Genomic DNA, 20,473 nt, shown 5'->3' with positions numbered 1-20,473 from the left:
TTTTTTACATGTTGATTTGAAATACAGTACTACTAAAACGTATTTTATTATCTGGCAATTGTTGCCTTCAACGTTTCATCAAGTGCCTCTGGTGCTCCTCTGAAAAAAACAATTTGTCTGGATTGTGTACTGTGCAATCAAAACTTGCTCAGGAGTGCAGCAGAGGTGAATATTGTGCAAGTCTAGCATTATAAAATAAAGCCTCCAAGTTCTGTGTGTTTAATTCAGTCAGTAGTCCCAGAGTACCTTGACTTTTTTTTTTTTTTTTTTTTACTGAGGAGTTACATTGGTATCATAACGGATGAAAAACAGTAAATGCATACTTACCCCCCCCCCCCAAAAAAAAAAAAACACACATGGAAAGTGACAGTGTGACTGGGAGATTATTTATAGGCCATTAGGTATTCAGCAGGTCTATTAATTAAATCCAGGCAACGGACTCCAAGAGTAAGAGAATACCACCATGTTAAGGGAAAAAAAATTCTAAATACAGTTGAGTCCAGAATCAGATCACAACTGTTCATTTACAGAATGACCATATAAGGATATATAAACAGCATGTCCTCCTTACTCAGGGTTGGTGTGTTTCTATCTCCATTTCAAACAGAAGCTGCACTGATGACTAGTTATAACAGAGAACAGGGGGCGTCAGTGGTCTAGATGGTCTCCCAGAGCTCTATTTTCCAAATACAATGACTAAGATGGGCCTGACAGTGGTACCTTCCAACTTACCATGACTGGTAGTATTAATGTCATACATCATGTGTATCACAGACGATAGTGCGCACAATGTTAGCAGTCTTTTTTGTCCACGTTAAAGAAGAAATCTTACTTTTCTTTTACACCTTAGACAATAAAGGATCCACTACTATTCAGCCATGCTGGACTAACATTTATGAGTTACACAACTAAGGTGGCATAAAGTACACTTCTATTAAACCTTTTAAAGCCTTGAATTCCTTACCTAGGGAAAAGGGAGACCACATGACTGAAGCTGGTGGCTGTACAACCTGCCCTAGACTAAAGGAATAAAATAAACTGATATTTAAATGGGTCTTTTGCAGTAACTATACAGGTGAGATGTCTTTGCCAACAGGCTTTATTCGGGAATTTTTTTTTTTTTTTTTTTTTTTTTTTTATATAGATTGCAAGCTTCCCTCAGTTAAGCGTGCTGTGGTATCCTAGAAGTGGCTCAGAGTGGAACAAGGGCAAAGCTTTTCATCTTATCAGTGTTTTGTTAGACTTTAAAACTGTGCACTACAGGTGTGTGGTTCCCTTCATTTTTAGTGTTTGATATATACAATACTATACAGCTGGAATTCTCACACATGATGTCCTGCTTGAGAAGAGACAATCAATACAAAAAGTTACATGCAGCAGGAGAAGCAAGGTGCTTCGGTGGAAAGAGCTCAGCCTCACAGCTCCAGGGTCCTGGATTTAATCATGCCTTTTGGTCAGTGGTTATGTGGAGTCAAGTACTCCAGTGTCCCCCCTCCACAAAAAAATGGCAGTTAACTGGCTACACTACACTGCTCACATTTATGCTGCATATACTCTTGCCCTTGTGGTCTGGATCATGGTTGAAAAAGGTCTGCAGACCAGCTCACTTACCCTACTAACAAGTGCTTAGTTACATATTATATGCACGCATATAAAACCAAAGGACCTCCTTAACAAGAGGGCAGCTGCAGCACACATAAGCTGGAAATAAATCACAAAGTATCTGTAACCTCCATAAAGGCAGAAAGGGACACCATGTGAAAGTTAAGGGGAATGGGTACTACAGAAAGTTGAAGTCTGGGAGTCAACATCCAAACTATAGTACTTGGTAAAAGAATTCACCAAAGACTATGTAGCCGTAGGACAGATGACTGCAGTGCACACCTTCCCGAAAGAATCAGTGGAAGCATTTGCAACTTAAGCAAAATGATGAATAAGTTCACTGGCCAAAGGCTGCTTGATGCCAAGATAATGTACATGGCAATTCATCTGGAAATAATCTGCGACAGCTCTCCTTACCTACAGTAAAGGATACAAAGAACTGGTCCATTTTCCCAGGTAAGACAGGCAAGTGAATGTACAAAGTAAAAATACTGAATCCACACTGAAGAAGGCACAAATAACTCAAAGTCCATACAGAAAATTAAATACAATTATTTACAAACAAGATCCCAGTTCAAAATCCACTTGGTAGATTTGATGGCTGACGAGAACAAGAAGTTCAGGAGATAAACTTCAAGTCTCCAAAGTGAACAGGCTCAAAAGGTGACATTTAAGCCTGAATAGCAAAGTTCAAGCCCAAAAGAGTTTTTCATCACAGGACTGGAAAGGACACAAGAGGCAGAAATCAAATCAGATGTATACCAGGGATCAGACAGGCCTGTAACTCCACATACTGTGAGTGAAACGGACACTTCTCTAACAAAAAGACAATCACTTCTACTTGGCAGAAGAGGTATTACCTGGGAGGTTTACTAACAGCCTTCAGTAATTTTGACAGCTCTGCTATGAAGCTTGGCAAATTAGGAACAGCTACTGCATGATTTCGGACTAAATATGGAGAAAGAAAGGATCGCTGCATTCAGCAAGCCAGAATGCCCATCACATGATCAGGACCGCAGGCACAGCACATGGAAGCACATTCCCACGGGGCACACAAGGTGCAACTAGAATGAGCCTCCCTCCAAAACTATGCAAGCAGGCAAAGGTCAACCAAAATAGTGGAAATAAATATAGGAACATTCCATTACAATCTAGGAAAAACATGTCCAAGACATACTTCCCTTTGCCATGCTGAATGGATCACATCTTGGGAAGAAGAGCATTCTCCTGTATTGGAACAAAAATACTGACCTCTGAGTTGTTCTCATGCTCATAAATTCAACTGAACACAACCCTGCCAAAGATGCACAATGAGTATGAGAGGAGTTATGATTTCCAAAGGACGTAAAATGCTATCAGGAAACTTGAGGGCACTCTGCCTACTTTCTGACATGAGGTAGCAGTGCATACCCCTCATTTTATTAAGACAGCAAACTACCACCTGATTATGTAGACTCCACTGTAGGAGCTATGGTCTTAAAAAGCTTTCCAAGGCCTGTAAAGCAAGGAGAACCACTCCACTCTAGAAGGCAGATGTGCAATAGTATCTCTACTGACTTCAGGTTAAGTATCTCCTCAGCAAAAAAAGCACTCATCAGAACATGAAGTGAAGTTTGCTAAGTAAAGGACAAATTCCGCTTGAGGGTTTTGGGAAGTACTGAAGCATAATAGTGAGAAGTGGAAACTCAGACAGCAGTAAGCCCATGAAGGAATGTAAATTCAGCAGTCACAAGTTGCACTGTCCAATGAAGCACCCTCATATTGAACTACATCAGACAAAGTGAAGGCTATGGCTGCCATGAAGTACACCACCTGAAGAAGAGTGCAAATAGCCATTTGCTGTGTGGTCCTATCCAAAAGGGCACAGCGCTGATCTCCTGAGCCCTTTTCTACTGGGAGAAAGGGAATGGGCAGAGGACAGAGTCCAGTTCTAGCTAAATGACACAAATCCCTCACAATATCAGCAGGAACTTATTCTGTTTGACAGTCACCCCCCCCCCCCAAATAGTTTAAAACCATAGCAAAATGCCAGGTCAAGGCCACTGAAATCACAATTAACCAGATTTACAGGGAAAGGAAAGGCCAGGAATACTTTCTCGCTGCAAGAACTGTAACCAGAACCAGAACTATGGAAAAAAAACTCTTGAGATAAAAGGATAGGCTACAGACCAGAAACTTGGATGACAGTGTGTAAATACAATAACTTCTGGTCTGACTTTCTTACCTTGAAAATCAAAACTGGTGTAGATCATGTCCAGTGATACATCTCTGACTGGAAGGTTACCATCCACAAACTGAAATACTGGATTTTTTTTTTTAAACTGACGAAGTCCAAGGTGGGCCAAACCACATCCTGCAACTTCTGTGGAAAAGATGTGTGGATGAAAGCATAAATAACTTTCTTATTTCACAAATGATCTCTCCAAGTGGAGATACTGCAAATGTGGCAACAACTGATCTGAGAATTGCCCTGATGGGCTTTATCCAAGTAGTTTTAGAATGTGGCTTCTTGTTCTAAGACCCATCTGTTTAAGCTGAAGTCTCTCTGCAGCAAGGAAAAATCCCAAAGGTTGGGCTATTATATGCAATTTCAGTTGGTAGGAAGGACCACTGTACTACTGAAGGCAATCCCTGCCTTTTAGTGAAACTTTGTAACTAGCAGAAGAGGATGCAGACCTACTTGATGCTTAGGTGATCTCCTCAGTCTACAAGGAAACTACCTCCTCCTCCTCTTAAATCATGGGGCAATCTTACATAGAAGTATGGGCCAGGTCTAGACAACACAACCTTAATGGGAGCCCGTGTCTTTCATACTTTTTCTGTGTTGCTTAATTCTTCTAAGAGGACTCCTGGAAAAGGTTCCTCTTGAAGGATGCAGCCTAGGTACAAAGATGAAACTCCTTATGAAAAAGGATGAAAATCAACTGCTCTATCTGGCACAGATGTATAACAGCGGCAGTCACCCTAGCTACTATGCCAACACAGTGAAATATATGAAATTCACATAACCAAGTAGTGCCCCAAGACAGAGTCTGAAAAAGTCCATATGGATCAGTGTTCTAATCCCCATTAACCTAAATACAGGAAAATTATACAACACTGATTGACAACAATAATTTAGACGCCTTCTCCAAGGACTCTCTGGTCCTAGAACCACAAAAACTGGAAACCTTTTCCAATAATGTGATCCAAAAGGAAGGACTGAACTAAGTTCAACATGGCTATCTGACATCCGTCTGGTCCAATGTGGCTGAAAAGAAACTTCTGCCAATCCTATCCATAGCTTTATACTCTGCTTTGTGAAAGCTTATAAGCCTAATGTTGCAGCAAGGAAATAACACAAGAGTCAACCTTAAGGTGCTTAAAAGCACGTTGTACTACTCAGCTAGGAGCCTACAGAGGATGTCAGCCTTCTTAGCCAGAGGACCTGCTGTTTGTGTTTTTCCAGACTGCAAAGACAGCCTCCACAAACATGTCTTTTCAGAATGCCCCGAGGCTTCCCCTCCTCCAGTAGGTGATGATTCAGACACTTCTGAAGAGAAGAAAAGCAAACCATTAAACATTCCACAGATGACCTCATGAATGGATGTCGTCCAAAAAAAACCCAGGGTTATCTGAACAGATGCTGGTAAAGGAAGACAAGTCACGAAGAGACAAAAACCTCAGTCTTCTCACATTCCTCTGCCCAACCACTAGCACTCATATGGGCAAATGTACACCTCCTACTGCACTTGGAAAAACAATGGTGACGAGGATGCAACAAAGGGCTTTCCAGGGCAGATCACTATAGGCTGAGACCAGCACATGACCCTGTGCTGGTTTTAGGCAGTATATAAACTGTGCTCTGTGTCACCTACTCCGTTATCTTTCACTAGGTTTCAAACAAATTTCACAAGTCCAGAGCTGCAGGAACAAATAAAGGCCACACAGGTGAGGGAAAGTATGTTGAAGCCAACTCAAACTGTGCTAGCAAGCAAAACTTAGCTGGGGGGGGGGGCTCTTTCAGCTCAAGCTCATGTGTGGAAGCTGGCCCCTGCAACATCAATGCCCAGCCTCTGCAAGATGACCATCATGTCATGAATTCAAACACAGGAGGTTTGTCAACAAATTATTGGGTGCCACTTTTAAGAATGGCTGCCCCTCTTCAAGATCATAGGCCGATGACAGGAGAGAACTTGATCACAGGAAGGGAAATTCATCATCAGTATGTGCTCACAGACCACCATCAAAAGCAGTCACACTTGACAGAAGCCAGCTCTTTAGTGTCCTTACCTTCAACTTCCAGTCTGGGCCTGTATAAGGGACTCTACTGCCAATAGCTGCCCTGGTCACTTCCCACCAATGTCATCCTGTCAGCATTGAGAGAGACCCAAAGTGCTGGGCTAAATACCAGCACTTCTGGCAGGCTTCAAAAATGCATTCTTGTCCCAGACCATACAGACCACATCTATGTTATGGTTCCTAGTTTGTAATCTGATGACAGGAGGGTATGAACATTAGGATAACATCTGAAATGTATGAGCAACAAGCTTCAGTTGGGGAACTTGGAGCAGCAAACTCCCCCTATTCTAGTGCAGGGTTAAACGGTTTTGGCTCGAAACAAAGTGCATTCCTCATGGGTTAGGAAGCTTGAGATTTTAGATGAACTGTCACAAAACTGCCCTAAGGATGTAGATAATATTTACCTACAAAATAATTACCTCCTCTCAAAGTAAGATCCACAGAATCAGAATTAAGTTTACAACTATAGTACTAAAGAATTCATCCCTTTACAAGATCCCTCCAGTTAGATTCAAATCACTCTTAAAACCTGATCAGTGGACTCATCCAAGGACTGGACTTCAAATAAGTGTTTAGAAAGGTTGCTTTTCAGCAAGTCTTTGAACTAACGGATTAGCTTAGCGGTTTCTGCATGTTCTGTACCACATCTCTTAACAATATTTCACCTGATAGAAATATATAGCTGTACTGAAGCCTATGTACCTGGAGAAGAGTTGTCATGCTCTTCCTGAGATAACCAAGAAAGGTGTGAAGATGTATGACCAAAGTGGTGGGCCAGTGTCTGTTGATATCACAATATCAATTGCTTGCTGTGGTAAGTAAATTTCCATACGGGCAGAAAAAATGCAGCTTGAAACAGAAATAAAGGAAAGCCTGCTCATTGATGTGCTCCATTATCTTCAATCATATGAAAAAGGCATCCTCATCACAGAGCACTTTTTGAGCAAAGAGAAACAGGCCTTTACGGAAGCCTGAGACACACTGGCTATGGTTTATCATATCAATTTGTTTTTCACTAACAGCCAAAAGATTCTGCTTGCACTAATGAATAAGTGAATGTCAACACTTTTTCCAACATAAGGGCAAAGTCCCCTACACCCTTTTGCTGATGGTTCCAACTCCTAAACTAATAGAACTCTGAGGTTTCAAGGCTTTCATGCAAGTTAAAAAAAATGTTTAGTGACTTGGGATAGAGCTTTTAGATTTCCCAAAAGGGGAGTACCTCTGATGATTGAATGCAAGTAAAACACTAGGGATACAGATAGTGATTTGAGATCAGTAATGAACATGCCAAGACTTATGACACTGGGTATGCAGACAAGAACTGGTGAACTCTAGGGTGCTCTCAACTCAAACTAACAGCAGCCCTAAAGATGGAAACCATGGAGGATGACATAAAGCATGCCCAAAACAAAGAGTAAATCTCAGATGTATGCACTAACTTTTACTCTTGAACTGGGCATGAAGTAGGAGTCCGTAGCAGGAAGGGATGGAAACTGGACATGACAGTGATTGGTGGACTACTTACGTACACCTCACTAGATGCAATGGGTCTACAATAGCTGTGTCAAAGCTACACCCTCACAACAAAAGGGATAAGAACTCTAGCTGAGAAGAGCTCTCTCTCCAGGGCAATTCTGACAAATATTTTCAATATTCTTGCACTTTATCTGATATGCTGCTTTCTTTCCTTTGTACTTATTGCCTTTCTAAGAGTTTGTCTGCTACCCTTGAAAAACATTTACTACTTATATTTGTTGGAAGATTGACATTCTTACCTATGGAAAAGTGATCTCTGATTCAGCTTCCATAACAGCTGCATCCCTGCTAGCAAGGCAGGCCTTGAGTGCTTCCTTCCATGCACCGAGTTTCGGCATGCTCAGCAGACTACAGTACAAGTAACCAAGTGCAAATGAACAGGAGGAGGGACCATTTCCATTGCATGATAAAAGACAGGCAGCAAGTACACTTCTCCAGCACTGAGAAGAATGTGTTTGCATTCAGTGTTATGAGTGCAACCAAAGAAATGTCGGCAATCTGAAAAAATGGTGATGGTGTACAAAACTCACCAGTTTAATGATTCAAATGCTGACAAAGGTTGCTGGACAGTTGCCATCAATGTTGCTGTGAAAAAAAAAATTAGCTACAGCTGTGTATCTGAACAAGTCTGTGTTCAACATCTATTAAAATCATCAGAAGCCTTCTTAAAGTAACTTTAGTCACAACAGGAAGGGCAAATACTAGTGTGGAGAATGACATGGGGACCAGGGGATGATGCCAGTTTGCATAAGGAATTTCAGAAGCTGAGAAATTCCTGCTCTATGACAAACAGTATAAATGGATCTGCTACTTTCAGTGACAATAGGTTTACCTCTTCCTCATGTTAGAGAAGCATCCACAGCTGGATCCTTCTTTCTGAAGACAAAAGAAACCAGACAAAAGCATCACTGTTAAATTCAGATAATGACATGCACCATCAATATTCTCCTCTTTAGCTGCTGGTGTGAAATAAGAAATGTTTGCTCTATGAGACAAAACATTTTAGAATGCGTGGTAATAACTTGATTCAGCCATTATGGTCCCACTCATTCTTTCTATAACATCTATGTTCATATAAATGTTAGGTTTTTCAGCATGAATCTAAGCAACCAAACATTTGGAAACAGCCATATGAAACATTTCAAAGCTGTACAATGTGCTTTCTTTGCCTCTCTCTGTGTTCCAGTTCATAGAAACTTTCTAATGCCAAGATGAAATGGAAACTCTCAGTAGGAGAAAAACTTTGTCACAGTTGTCTGACCACTATTACATTTCAAGACATCAGGAAGCAACATGAAAAAAGAAACCAATAACTGAAAATAAAAGCCTTGCTATTATGAAGACATTGATTCAGTTTGTTACGGGCAGGCAATGTCTCTGATCACCACCCAGTAACAGAAAAATAGGTGACTGAATGGAATGGAATGGAAGCGGTAATACTTCCCCTATGATAGTACAAATGTATGGTGCATGCTGGGTGACAGCCCGCTGGAAATGTTAGTCTGTAGGGTGCTAACATCTTGGCTGCCTAACCCATATATAAAAAAGTATGAACAGTTTATCTGTAAAGATTATAAATGGCCCTCAGAGACAAAGTTCTAATATGAACCGATGTGCACAAGGACAATCTTTTCACCTCATATTCTGCAATGATATCAATTATGTAGCAAATTAAATTATGAAATACTGAGAAAGGTTAATTGCTTATTGAAACAATATGAAGATTCCAAAAAACTACAACAAATAAAAAATCAGCTTAAAAAAGTCAGAATGCAGTGCTACAATACCAAATCTGTAAGTATAATTTGGTCTCTCAATTCATTTACTAAGTAAAACAAAGTTTTTTTTCTTTCATATGAACAGAAACCTGCTTGCAATTTGATTGTGCAGCTGCAGTCTTGTTCCCGCTGTCATTTCCACAGAAGAGAAAGGTGAAGAAGCTTTCCAGCAAATAACGTTAAGGTGCTGAAATGAAAGGCCATCCAGGAGATACCCTGTAAAATTTGCCCCAAGTGCTTTTAGAAGACAGTCAATGTTGTGTACAATAAACACTACAGAGTCCTTTCCTTTTGATATATACATCAGTGAGAACTCAAACACAGGGATATGGTTCTGTAGTTCATAAGCAGAGCAATAGACACAATGTGCTTTGGGCCTCTCATTTCTGGTCTTCATCAGAACTGTTAGTAGCACACTCAAGTGACAGTGTCAGAGCTGCCTGAAGCGTGTCTTCATCTTCTGTCGGACAGCTGCTCACTTAAACAAAAAGACAAAATATACAAAAATTAATTACAAGGAAATATCAAGACACAAAGTGTCACTAACAAAAAATGGATAACTTTAAAGACAACCTAACCTTGCATTCGATCTTAATTCATGGCAAGATGTGAAACCAGTCTAGCCCTGTGGCTAGATCACTCACAGTGAAATATAATCTCACAATAGTCAGTGTCACTTTCTCACTGTGTGGACAGGAAAATAAGAGCTAGGCAAGAAAATACCGATACTGCATCTCACCTGGGCTACGCACTGTTTTGAGTATGTATGTACCTAAATTACCCAAAAGTTTTATGACCATAACTTTTGATATATTCCTTTAAATCTGATCTGTGAGAGGACCATCCTTGGTAGATGTACAGTGTGGCTCTATCCTCCCTTACTTTCCAATTCAGCATTTTTCCTGAGGCTAATTTGCTCGAAGGTATGAATGCCTACGTCAGTATATACCAGGACGCCATGTGCAGCATTAGGACAGCATGTCTGCCCATCAACACACCACAACCATTCAGCCAACAGACTACGTACAAGTCAAAGGGAAAAAAAAAAAAACCTTGATGCAACACTTGTTAACTATTACAATGTAAGTATGATTACAGGGATCTCAAACAACAAAGACTAGACTGAGGGTTGTTCAAGCACAGGGACACAGAACAGGGTAACAAGGACACACCAAGGAGAATACCCTTTTAGATCAACAGATATGATAAAAAATCTGCTACAGCTAACATGAGAAACAATCCTTGGTGGGTCTACAGTTTCGGTGAATTCCAAGCAGCAAAATGCACTACAGTAGAATGAGCCAAACAGCTACCAAAAGAAAGGCTGAAAATGAGAAGTCCTGAAGTACCAAGTTACTACAGGAGGCTATCCTCCTGGAGTCATAGGCAATACAATAATATATGTTGAAGGTGTAAAAAAAAAACAACCAAGTGGAAAAGATGCTTATAATGGAGACTAAGATCTGAAAGCAGTCATGTCTTTATTTTCCAATGGGTGGTACGCAACCTGATGGCAAAAGATAACTCAGCTGGCAACCCAGACAGAAATTATTTGTTCAGCAACCGTCAGCTCTTCCATCACAATTGCAGAGAGAAATGGAGGAGCGGTTCAGTGAATTATACCAGCAAACAGCCAGACATGGCTCTTTAACCTGTGTACTGTACGTGAAAGGATAGCAATGCCTATGGCCCACTGCAAGACACACAGCACCTTTTATTCCAAAGGATATGACTACATGCTTCCTTCTTGTTTACTGCCATATGATGGGAGTGGTTGTCAGCCTGAGTTAAAAGAGACTCAAGAAATAGAGATATTTCACTAGAAATATTTAAAGTGACTTGAGTATTAAAAATATGAAGTCAATGGTGGTTTAAAATTTTTTTTTTTGAGCTGCAATACGTCTGAATTGCCTAGACATAATAAGGCCTGGCTAAAACTTCCAAGATGGCTGCACAGTGAGTAACAGCTTAATTCTAGCTCTTCCAGTGTGAAAACAGAAACTTAGAGAAAGCCAGTGGACCTAGACTTCTGGGTAATTTCAGTAACTGGTTAGTTAGTGAACTGCCTGGATGCCAGGAAAAAAAAATAGAGGACCTGAAGGAAAATCAGTTCCAAAAAGCAACAAAAAAACTCTGACTTGGAAAAGTGCTGTGTTCAGCAAAAAGCAGTGCAGCTCCAGATATGACTTCCAGTAACCTAGAGAAAAGTACAAGGCAACTGCACACAGACCTGACTAAAATAAATGAAACACTGCTGGAGTATATCAACTCAAACAACAAAAGGCTGGAAAAAATGGAAGAAAGTTTTAAACAGATATTCGGATAAGGTGATAAAACTGCAAAACTCAGAGGTCAAAATGAAGAAAACTGGCTGAATAGGAGACTGCACAAGAAGAGAGGTTTCAAAAAAATAACAGAATAAGAGGACAGTCGACATAGGGAAAACCTGAGATTTTCTGCTGTACCCAAGAAATTGGAAGGAAATGACTGCATTAATTTTTATTAAACCACAAATAAGCAACTGAACTGGTATTCTACAACAGGAATTGTTAATTGAAAGGACACATCGTGTGTATGCTCAAAACCTGGCTACGAGAAAACAACCTAGACCTTTAATATTAAAGATGCAATCTTAACAGCAGAAGGGGTTGATTCTCACAAATTTGTGCCAGAAGGACAAAATACTAAAAGTGGGAGACAACAGACTGTTTGTGAGGAATGACTACCCATTGAACACCAGGCAGAAGAGGAGTAAATTTATCCCATTATTCAGGAAATATTGAGAAGCAGGCATGAGTTTCAAACTGCTGTATCCAGCTATCTTCAAAATATTTTTCCCTGGAGGAGCACAATCATTTTTTGATGAAGTACATGCTAAGGAAGAAATACAAAAGTTTGTCCAACAAAAAGTGAGCTGTGAAACAGAGGGAGATTCTGTTTCTTGTTCTTCTGGTAATAAAGACCACACCTTTTCCAGTATTTCAACTGAAAAAGCTTGAGAAAGGGAAAAAAAAGCTAAAGAATTGACTAGAAGAAACGAGAGTACATTGGAAAGGAAGCATACCCCAGTGCTTGGGAGAAGGAGATGAACAGAAATACAGCGAGAAAATCAGGAAATACTGGACTTTCTTGGACTCTGTTAAACTTGCAGGGGACTCTAAAGCATATACCCTACTTCATATGTCTGGAGAATAAAATCAGTAACTTGGAAACTGACAAATGTGGGATTACAATGCAATAATTATATTTGTGAAACATGACAGAACAAGAAAATCTGGAAATATTGGACTTTTTTGAATTCTATTAAACTAGGGGACTCTAAAGCACATGCCCTACTTCATGTCATTAATGTTCAGAAAAATACTCATGAGAGGGGAAGAGGATGGAAAAAGATTAAGTAAAACAATTTTTCTTCTTAATAGTGCTACTTAAATATCGCATGATTTTCTTTGCATGTTATAAAGTAAAGTTACTTTTCAGTTATTTTTAAATGCAACGGGGATACTACTGTAAATTGGTGCTCCTGTTTTTTCTTTTCCTTCTCCATTCTTCTCCCTTTCTTCTTGTTCAGTTTTAAGAAATGCAGGCACTGCAATGTAAAAAAAAAAATCTGGCTAAAAGTACATAACAAAAGAAAAATTAAAGTACTACTTCTCATTCTTGCATAGGGGAATGACTGGGTTATGGCCATTACCTTAATCTAGTAAAACGTTTCAATGGAAAGCAAGTAAATGAAAAAGAAAAAGAAGTTATGTACTCACCATAATGTTCCATGTGAGTTGTTCATCTCTCCTTCATTCTTACAGATGGGTTTGGAGCCGAGCCTATTACAAAGCTCGAGGTCTTCAGACAGCTCAGTGATGCACCTCGAGCTACCTCAGATCTTGTTTGCTGCATACCATATGCCATTCTATCATTCTTTAGGAGAAAGCCCATAGAAAGACTGAGCAACCAGGATAAAACTAGTATCTCGATCCTCGAAAAACCCTGGAGGGGGTAAGGAGGGTGGGAAGTAAGAATGAAGGTGAGATGAACAACTCACATGGAACATTACAGTGAGTACATAACTTCTTTATGTGAAGTTGTTCTATCTTGCCGTTCATTCTTACAGATGGGTAGCGTCACAAGCAACATCTTTCTCGGGTGGCTCATGGGAGTATGTTTTTTAGGACAGCAGAACCAAAGGAAGCCCTGTCCCTGGAGGCCTTGTCAACTTTATAATGGGTGATAAAGGTATGAGGTCTTGACCAAGTGGCTACTGCACAAATGTTGACTATAAGAAGCCTAGAAGAAAAGGCAGAAGACGTGAACACTGCTCTGGTAGAATAAGCCTTAATTTTATGCTGTAAGGGTAAGTTGGCAGCTGAATAAGTGCAGGTAATACAATCAATCAGATAGCCATTTAGATAGTGTTGTTTTTGCCAATGACATACCCTTCCTAAAATCTGAAAAGGAAACAAAGTTTTTCTGATTTTCTGAACTCTTTTGTTATATCCAGGTAAAATCTGAGTTGTCTATGAAAAAGAAGTTATGTACCTACCATAACGTTCCATGTTAGTTGTCTTCTTCTCGCCTTCTTTCTTGCTGGTTGGGTTCAGAGCTGATCTTGGCCATCTTCAAAAGCTCGAGAGCTGCTTACTGGCTTGAGGCCCCCCTATATCCTATGATGCCTGGCACTAGATACCCAGATCTCATTTGGTAAGTTTAACTGCAGACATAATAATAAAGGAATCCTATCCTAGAATGCATAAACCCTACTGGAGAGACTACTAATCAGAAAGGAATAGCCAGAGAAGACTCAGCCAGTGAAAAAAATCAAGAAGGACTCTTCTCGGTCCACTAGGATAAGGGGATGGAGGGTGGGACACAAGAAAGAAGGCGAGAGGAAGACAACTAACATGGAACGTTATGGTAGGTACATAATTTCTTTATGTTAAGTTGTCTATCTCGCCTTCTGTTCTTGCTTGTTGGGACAGCATCCCTAGCATCTAAAAACCTGTGTGGCTCATCGGAAAAGACTCTTCAGAACAGTGGAACCAAAGTCAGCTCTGCTCCTGGAAACCAAATCCAACTTGTAATGTGAAATGAAAGTATGTGGGTTGGCCCATGTAGCCGCAGCACAAATAGATTCCATGGGCAACCTAGCCTGAAAGGCCACCGAAGTAGCTAAAGCTCTGGTGGAGTGACCTTTTGGTTTAACTGGCAATTCTTTATTCCTCAGTTGATATATGAATGTGATGATAGAAGTCAACCACCTGGATAAGGTTACTTTGGAGACCGGAAGACCTTGTTTACCTACTGCATAAGACAGGAAAAGTTGATCTGATTTTCTAATGTCCTTGGTTCTGTGCAAATAAAAGCGTAGCTGCCTGTGAACATTCCGCCCTGTTGGAGCGGTTAGGGAAAAACACAGGAAGGTCTATGGACTGATTCAAGTTACTCTCTGAAGAGACCTTAGGAAGGAAGGACGGATTAGTCCTAAGAGCAACCTTGTCATTGTGGAACACGAGGTATGGGGGACAGACAGAAAGAGCTTGTAGTTCCAAAACTCTTCTGGCTGAAGTAATAGCTACCAGGAAGAGGGTTTTCCAAGATAAGAACTTCAGCGAACAAGTAGCTGCAGGTTCGAAAGGGGGCAAAATTAGCGAAGTTAAAATCAAATTTAAATCCCACGGTGGTGGAGGATCTCTCACTGGGGGCCTGAGCAGAGTGGTTCCTTTGAGAAAGGCTTTACACAGCTTATGGGACATGATATTGTTTTCCGACAGGCCAATGTGAAAATTTGAAATTGCTGCTAACTGGACTCTAATTGTAGCTGAAGCAGAACCAGTATGGAAGAGTTCTGCTAGAAATTCCAAAATGGAGTGCACTGGGGCTGAAAAGGGGTCTATGCTTTTTGCCTCTGCCCAGGAAGAAAAACGTTTCCACTTACTAGCGTAAGTTTTTCTGGTCGTAGACTTGTGTGATGACAAAAGGATTTATCTCACAGATGGGGAAATATCTGGGAGCCTGGCTAGGGTTGGAAGTGGAGCAACCACGCTGTGAGCTGGAGAGCGTGCAGGGATTGGTGCAGCCCGCCTGACTGATGAATCAAGAGGTCTGGAACTAGGTCCAGAGTCCAAGGCTGTTCAAGAAGATAGGAGTGCAGGAACGGAAACCATATTTGTCGAGGCCAGTAAGGAGCAATGAGGATCATTTTTGCAACCCGAAATGGCAGCCTTCTGAATCAATTTCGGTATGAGGGGGAAAGGAGGAAATGCATAAAGAAGTCCCTGGGGCCAATTGTGGACTACAGCGTCTCTGGGGGGGATGCCTGGGGAGTGGAAGGAGGGAGAAGAAATTGCTGCACTTGCTGTTGAAGGGAGTTGCAAAAAGGTTGCAGCAAGGTTGGCCCCATCTGCGGAAGATTTGGTCTGCAACCACCTGGTTCAGAGAACACTCATGAGGCATGAGAATTGCTCTGCTCAGTCTGTCTGCTATAACGTTGGACTTCCCAGGGATGTGCGTTGCAATCAGAAACCATTGGGAAGAGATCGCCCACTGCCAGAGTCTGAGTGCTTCTCGACATAGGGGGTAGGACCTGGTTCCGCCCTGCTTGTTGATGTACCACACTACGGACATATTGTCCGTTTGAACTGCAATGGTCCCATTAGGAAGAGAGTCCTGAAGAGCCTGCAACGCTAAGAGCACGGCCCTCATCTCCAAGACATTTATGTGCAGATGATACTCGTGAGGTTGCCAGGTGCCTTGGACTGTTCTGCCCTGATAATGCCCCCCCACCCGATCAGGGAGGCGTCCGTGGTCACTGTAGCCACTGGAGGGGGAAGAACAAATGGTCTTCTGTGGAGCACTGATGTGGAGACCATCTACCACGCAAGGTGTTTCTTGCATGCCTGAGTGATCCTAATCGTGTAAGACATGGGAAGTTGCTGGAAGGACCACTGGGTGAAAAGAAGCAACTGGAGAACCCTCATGTGAAAACGAGTGAGTGGAACAAGTACGATAGCTGCTGCCATGAGACCTAGCATTTGAAGGACAAACCTAGCTTGAATCCTTTTGCATACTATTAAAACCTTGACATGCTGACGAATCACTGAAACCCTGTCTGGTGAGAGGCTTGCTAACATGTCTTTGGTATTTAAATTTGCGCCTATACAGGTGATAGATTGACAGGGCGACAATGCAGACTTTTCGAAATTTATTGTGATGCCTAGTCTGGAGCAAGTGTCGATGGTGCAGTCTCTGGCTCGCAGAAGGTGATGTCTGGTGGTAGCTGTGAGGAGCCAGTCGTCGAGATATGGAAACACCTGGAATCCTTGCCATTTCAGATGAGCGGTAACTACTGCCATACATTTGGTAAACACCCTGGGGGCTGTGGTGAGACCAAAGGGCAAAGCTCTGAACTGATAATGGCTGGCTCCCAGCCAGAAGCAGAGGAATCTTACGAAGTGTCTGTCCACTTTTATGTGGTAGTACGCATCCTGAAGATCTATGGAGCACATCCAATTGTCCTGATCCAGAAAGGGTAAAATGGACTGAAGCATGACCATCTGGAATTTTGTTCTTTGTACAGACTTGTTTAGTCTGCTGAGATCCAAAATGGATCTCCAGTCCCCTGTCTTTTTTGGTACCAAAAAGAACCTTGAGTAAATTCCGGATCCTTGTTGGTCTGCGGGGACTTGCTGGATGGCCCCTTTTCTTAGTAGTTTTGAGACTTCTTGCACGGCTTGGTCCCTTAGATTGGGTGGAACATCTGGAAGGGACTTGTATGACTTTAAGGGGGTGCGAATGAAGGGGATTCTGTAACCTCTGGATATGATGGACTGTACCCATTTGTCTTGTGTTATGTCTCGCCAGGCTCCTGGGTACAGTGATAGTCTTCCCCCGACTGCCTCCAGATGTGAGCAGCCGGGGCAACCCTTCAGGGATGCTGGAAGGGCTTGTCAGAGAAAAATTCTCTGCTGCCCTGGATTTGCGGACCCCCTCTGCCACGAGGGCAGCATCTGTTATTGTTCCCTCCTCTGCCCCTGGAGGGAAACTCACCACGTGTGTCCGGCAAGGCTCCTTGGGATTTCCAGAACCACATCTTCCCACTCTTCTGACCCTTAGGATATGGTCTGGAGGGAGTGGAAAAATGGACTCCTACACCTGGTAAGGGTATCTTTCACCTGTGATCCAAAGAGAGGGGAACCATCAAAGGGGGTGTTGGTGAAAGACGCTCTTAAAGGTTCCGCAAAGTTACATAGCCACATCCAAGCGTGCTCCTTAGGGCCACGCCTGTGCCTGCAGCTCTACTCGCACCATCAGCTGCATATGAAATGAGCTGCATGGAGGAGTTTACCAGAGAATTAAGAGTAGCCAGCTGGGAGGCTGCCTTAGCCTGGGCCCCTTCAGCTGATGGATCTTGGAGGGTATCTCCAAGCTCTTTCAGGAGATCCATCTGAAGACGGGTAAAGTGGCCCAGGTAATTCAGGGACCGCATGGAAATGGTCACTGAAGAGAACATCCACTTCCCATATCTGTCCATCGTCCTGGACTCCTTATTAGGGGATGGACAGATGAAGAAGTTTCAGCCAACTCCTTCTTTGTGGCCGCTGCTACCACCGTGGCATCAACGGGGACACCCCTGGTCGAGAACTGTTTGTCCTGCGGGGCAGTAATGAATTTTGCAGGTCTTCTAGGGGTCGGTTCCACTGTGTCTAGAGCCATCCATGCCATTCGAGCCACCACAGACATCAGTGGGTCGAAAGGCGGAGACACCCAGGAGGTGGAATGTCGGGATCCAAACGCATCCAGGAATACCGACTCATCCTCGGAAGGGCTTAGGCTAGTCCAGTTTCCCCTCTGTCTAAGCATCTCAAGGATGTCTGAGAAGGAGACATCTTCAGAGGGGGATCTTGGGGACCCTTCCCACTCCTCTAAGTCGGTATCCGATGTAATAGACTCGGGGGAGTCAACATGCTTCCTCTTGCATTTTCTCTTGCAAGGTGGTTCCTCCGAAAGATCAGGGGAGGCCTCAGAAGAGGATGATACTCCCAAGGGGGTGTCCTGGAGCGCTGCATCCCCACGCTTAGGGTCTGGAAGAGGGGCAGAGGCTGACGCAGGTACCCTAGGGGGAGGAGCTGATGGGGTCGATTGTGGGACTGACTCAGGGGCCAGCAAACTCCTCATCACCTCGAAGGCGTCCCTGCCCGGACGCAGAGAAGGCTCAGGCTCCGACGAAACCAAAAGCCCTCCCCGCACCGAGGGAGATGGCTCAGAGGCAGATGTGGGAGCCGAGCTCACCTGGGCCGAAGCACCAAGAGGGAGACCGGGGTTGGACAAGGGTCCGATGCCACTCGCCCCCTCGGAGCAGACGAGGGAGTCTCGGTGCCCAGATCCCTCCAGGGAAGGTACCATAGAAGGGATCGGAGCTGACGAAAGAACTGAAAGGGAGGGTATCGGCGCAGACGGTTCCACAACTCGAACCCCAATGAACTCCGGCTCAGAGCTCAAAGGAAGAGTCGGAGGAGGAATATCAATAGCTGTGGACGAAGCAGACTCCTGATGAGGAGGGCTGGACAACATTTTGGCAAGGGCCTGCGACTTCAAGAGCCTACTGACCACTCTTTCCAAGTCATGGTCCTAATGTCTAGAGGACCGAGAAGAGTGGGATGATTGGTAACTACGCTCCGACTGGAGCAGGGGCGACTTTGGAGCCGAACGTATTGACTCCAAAGAAGGACACCTGGATCTCTTTCGACTCTCAGCCGGCTCCGAAGACCATGTTGGAGCCGACTGGGAGGGAGGGACATCGGTTCCAGCCAGAGCCGAAATGGATTGTGTGGCTTCACCCAACGACGGCTCCGAACTGGGAGCCGACGGTTTAGGTGGCCTGGAAGATTTCACCGGCTGAGACTTCGATGGTGAATCTTGGGGTTTAAGCAGACCCCTCAGAATCAATTTATTTTTGTGCTCCTGCAGGACTCTTGGACTGAAGGCATGACAGATGGAGCAAGAGTCCTGCAGGTGCACAGCGCCCAGACAATAAACACAAGTGTGACCATCTCTCAGAGACATCTTCTGACAGCATGAGTCACACTTCTTGAATCCTGACGGTTTTGGATCCTTGGACATTCTTGGAAGAAAACCAAGGACAAGTTTTCATAAAAAAAATTAAGGTAACCGATAAAAAATATTAATACCCTACATTTACCACAACCCACTACAAGTACTACTACCACAAAGAAAAACAAACTCATCACTAACACTACAGGTTATAGAGAAATTTTTTTTTTTTTTTTTTTTTAAAAGGAGATAGAAAAGTTAGGTTAACCTCTAACTCAAACGGAAAGAACCTTTCTGTGGAAAAGGGAGAGAAGGGGGGGAGGGAGGGAAAACTCTCTAATTTAAACGAGTTTCTTAGGAAGGGAAAGCTATTTAGAGGAAAAAACTAACTACAATGAATAAAGTAACTAACGACTAATGCTACACTACAATACAGTAATTTTTACAGGAAAATAACAATAAATAACAGTAATAATAAAGAAGCTTATACGACCTGAGCCAGTAGAACAACCTCGCAGCAGAAGTGGCAAACGAGATCTGGGTATCTAGCACCAGGCATCATGGGATATAGGGGGGCCTCGAGCCATTAAGCAGCTTTTGAAGATGGCCGAGTCGGAGCCGAGGATCGGCTCCGAACCCAACCAGCAAGAATAGAAGGCGAGATAGACAACTTAACATCATCAAGTTTGTGCAGCATATACTCTAAGTTGTTGGTGTGTTTGGGGAAGTTAGCTTCAGTACAAACTTTAGGTAAAAATGAAGGATTTGTTCACAGGGACACACTGTCAGCATGGAAAATCAAATAAGGAGGCTTAATGGACAAGGCTTGTAGCTCTGATACTGTACGGGCAGATGTAATGACTACTAAAAAGATAGTTTTCCAAGACAAATATTTTAAATCACATGTGGAAGCTTTAGATAGCTTGTGTAACATTATTTTCAATCCTTCAAAGCCAAGTTGAAATTAAGAGATGGCCGCCAGCTGTACCTGAACTGTGGCTGCCGCAGCTCCTTTACTGAAAAGCATAGTCAAAACTTCTAAGATCGAGGAAATGGGGGCTTGATAGGGATCAATGTTATTTTGAAAAGTCCATATAGAAAATCTTCTCCATTTGCTAAGGTACAATTTTCTAGCAGAGGACTTATGAGAAGAAATCAAAATATGCTGGGTTTCACTTGAGAGGTTATGGAACCTGGCTATGTTGGGAATTGGAGCAGCCAAGCTG

General features: G+C 42.7%; 1 protein-coding gene across 2 annotated transcripts in view; it reads right to left on the bottom strand.

Annotated features, from left to right (window-relative positions):
- Nucleotides 1–1,139: 1,139 nt before the first annotated feature.
- ATXN3 (ataxin 3) overlaps nucleotides 1,140–20,473 on the bottom strand; it is a 773,701-nt gene continuing 754,367 nt past the window's right edge. For both annotated transcript variants that reach the window (XM_044074716.1, XM_044074717.1), the window contains exon 11: nucleotides 1,140–9,678. In XM_044074716.1, the coding sequence (XP_043930651.1) occupies nucleotides 9,581–9,678 (98 nt within the window). In that variant the 3' untranslated portion in view covers nucleotides 1,140–9,580. The remainder of the gene's footprint in view (nucleotides 9,679–20,473) is intronic.

Source organism: Protopterus annectens, chromosome 6.part0, assembly GCF_019279795.1.
Source record: "Protopterus annectens isolate FY-2018-M chromosome 6.part0, PAN1.0, whole genome shotgun sequence".
NCBI lineage: Eukaryota > Metazoa > Chordata > Ceratodontiformes > Protopteridae > Protopterus > Protopterus annectens.
Note: the sequence above shows the minus strand (reverse complement) of the source record. Positions and strands in the feature narration are given on the sequence as shown.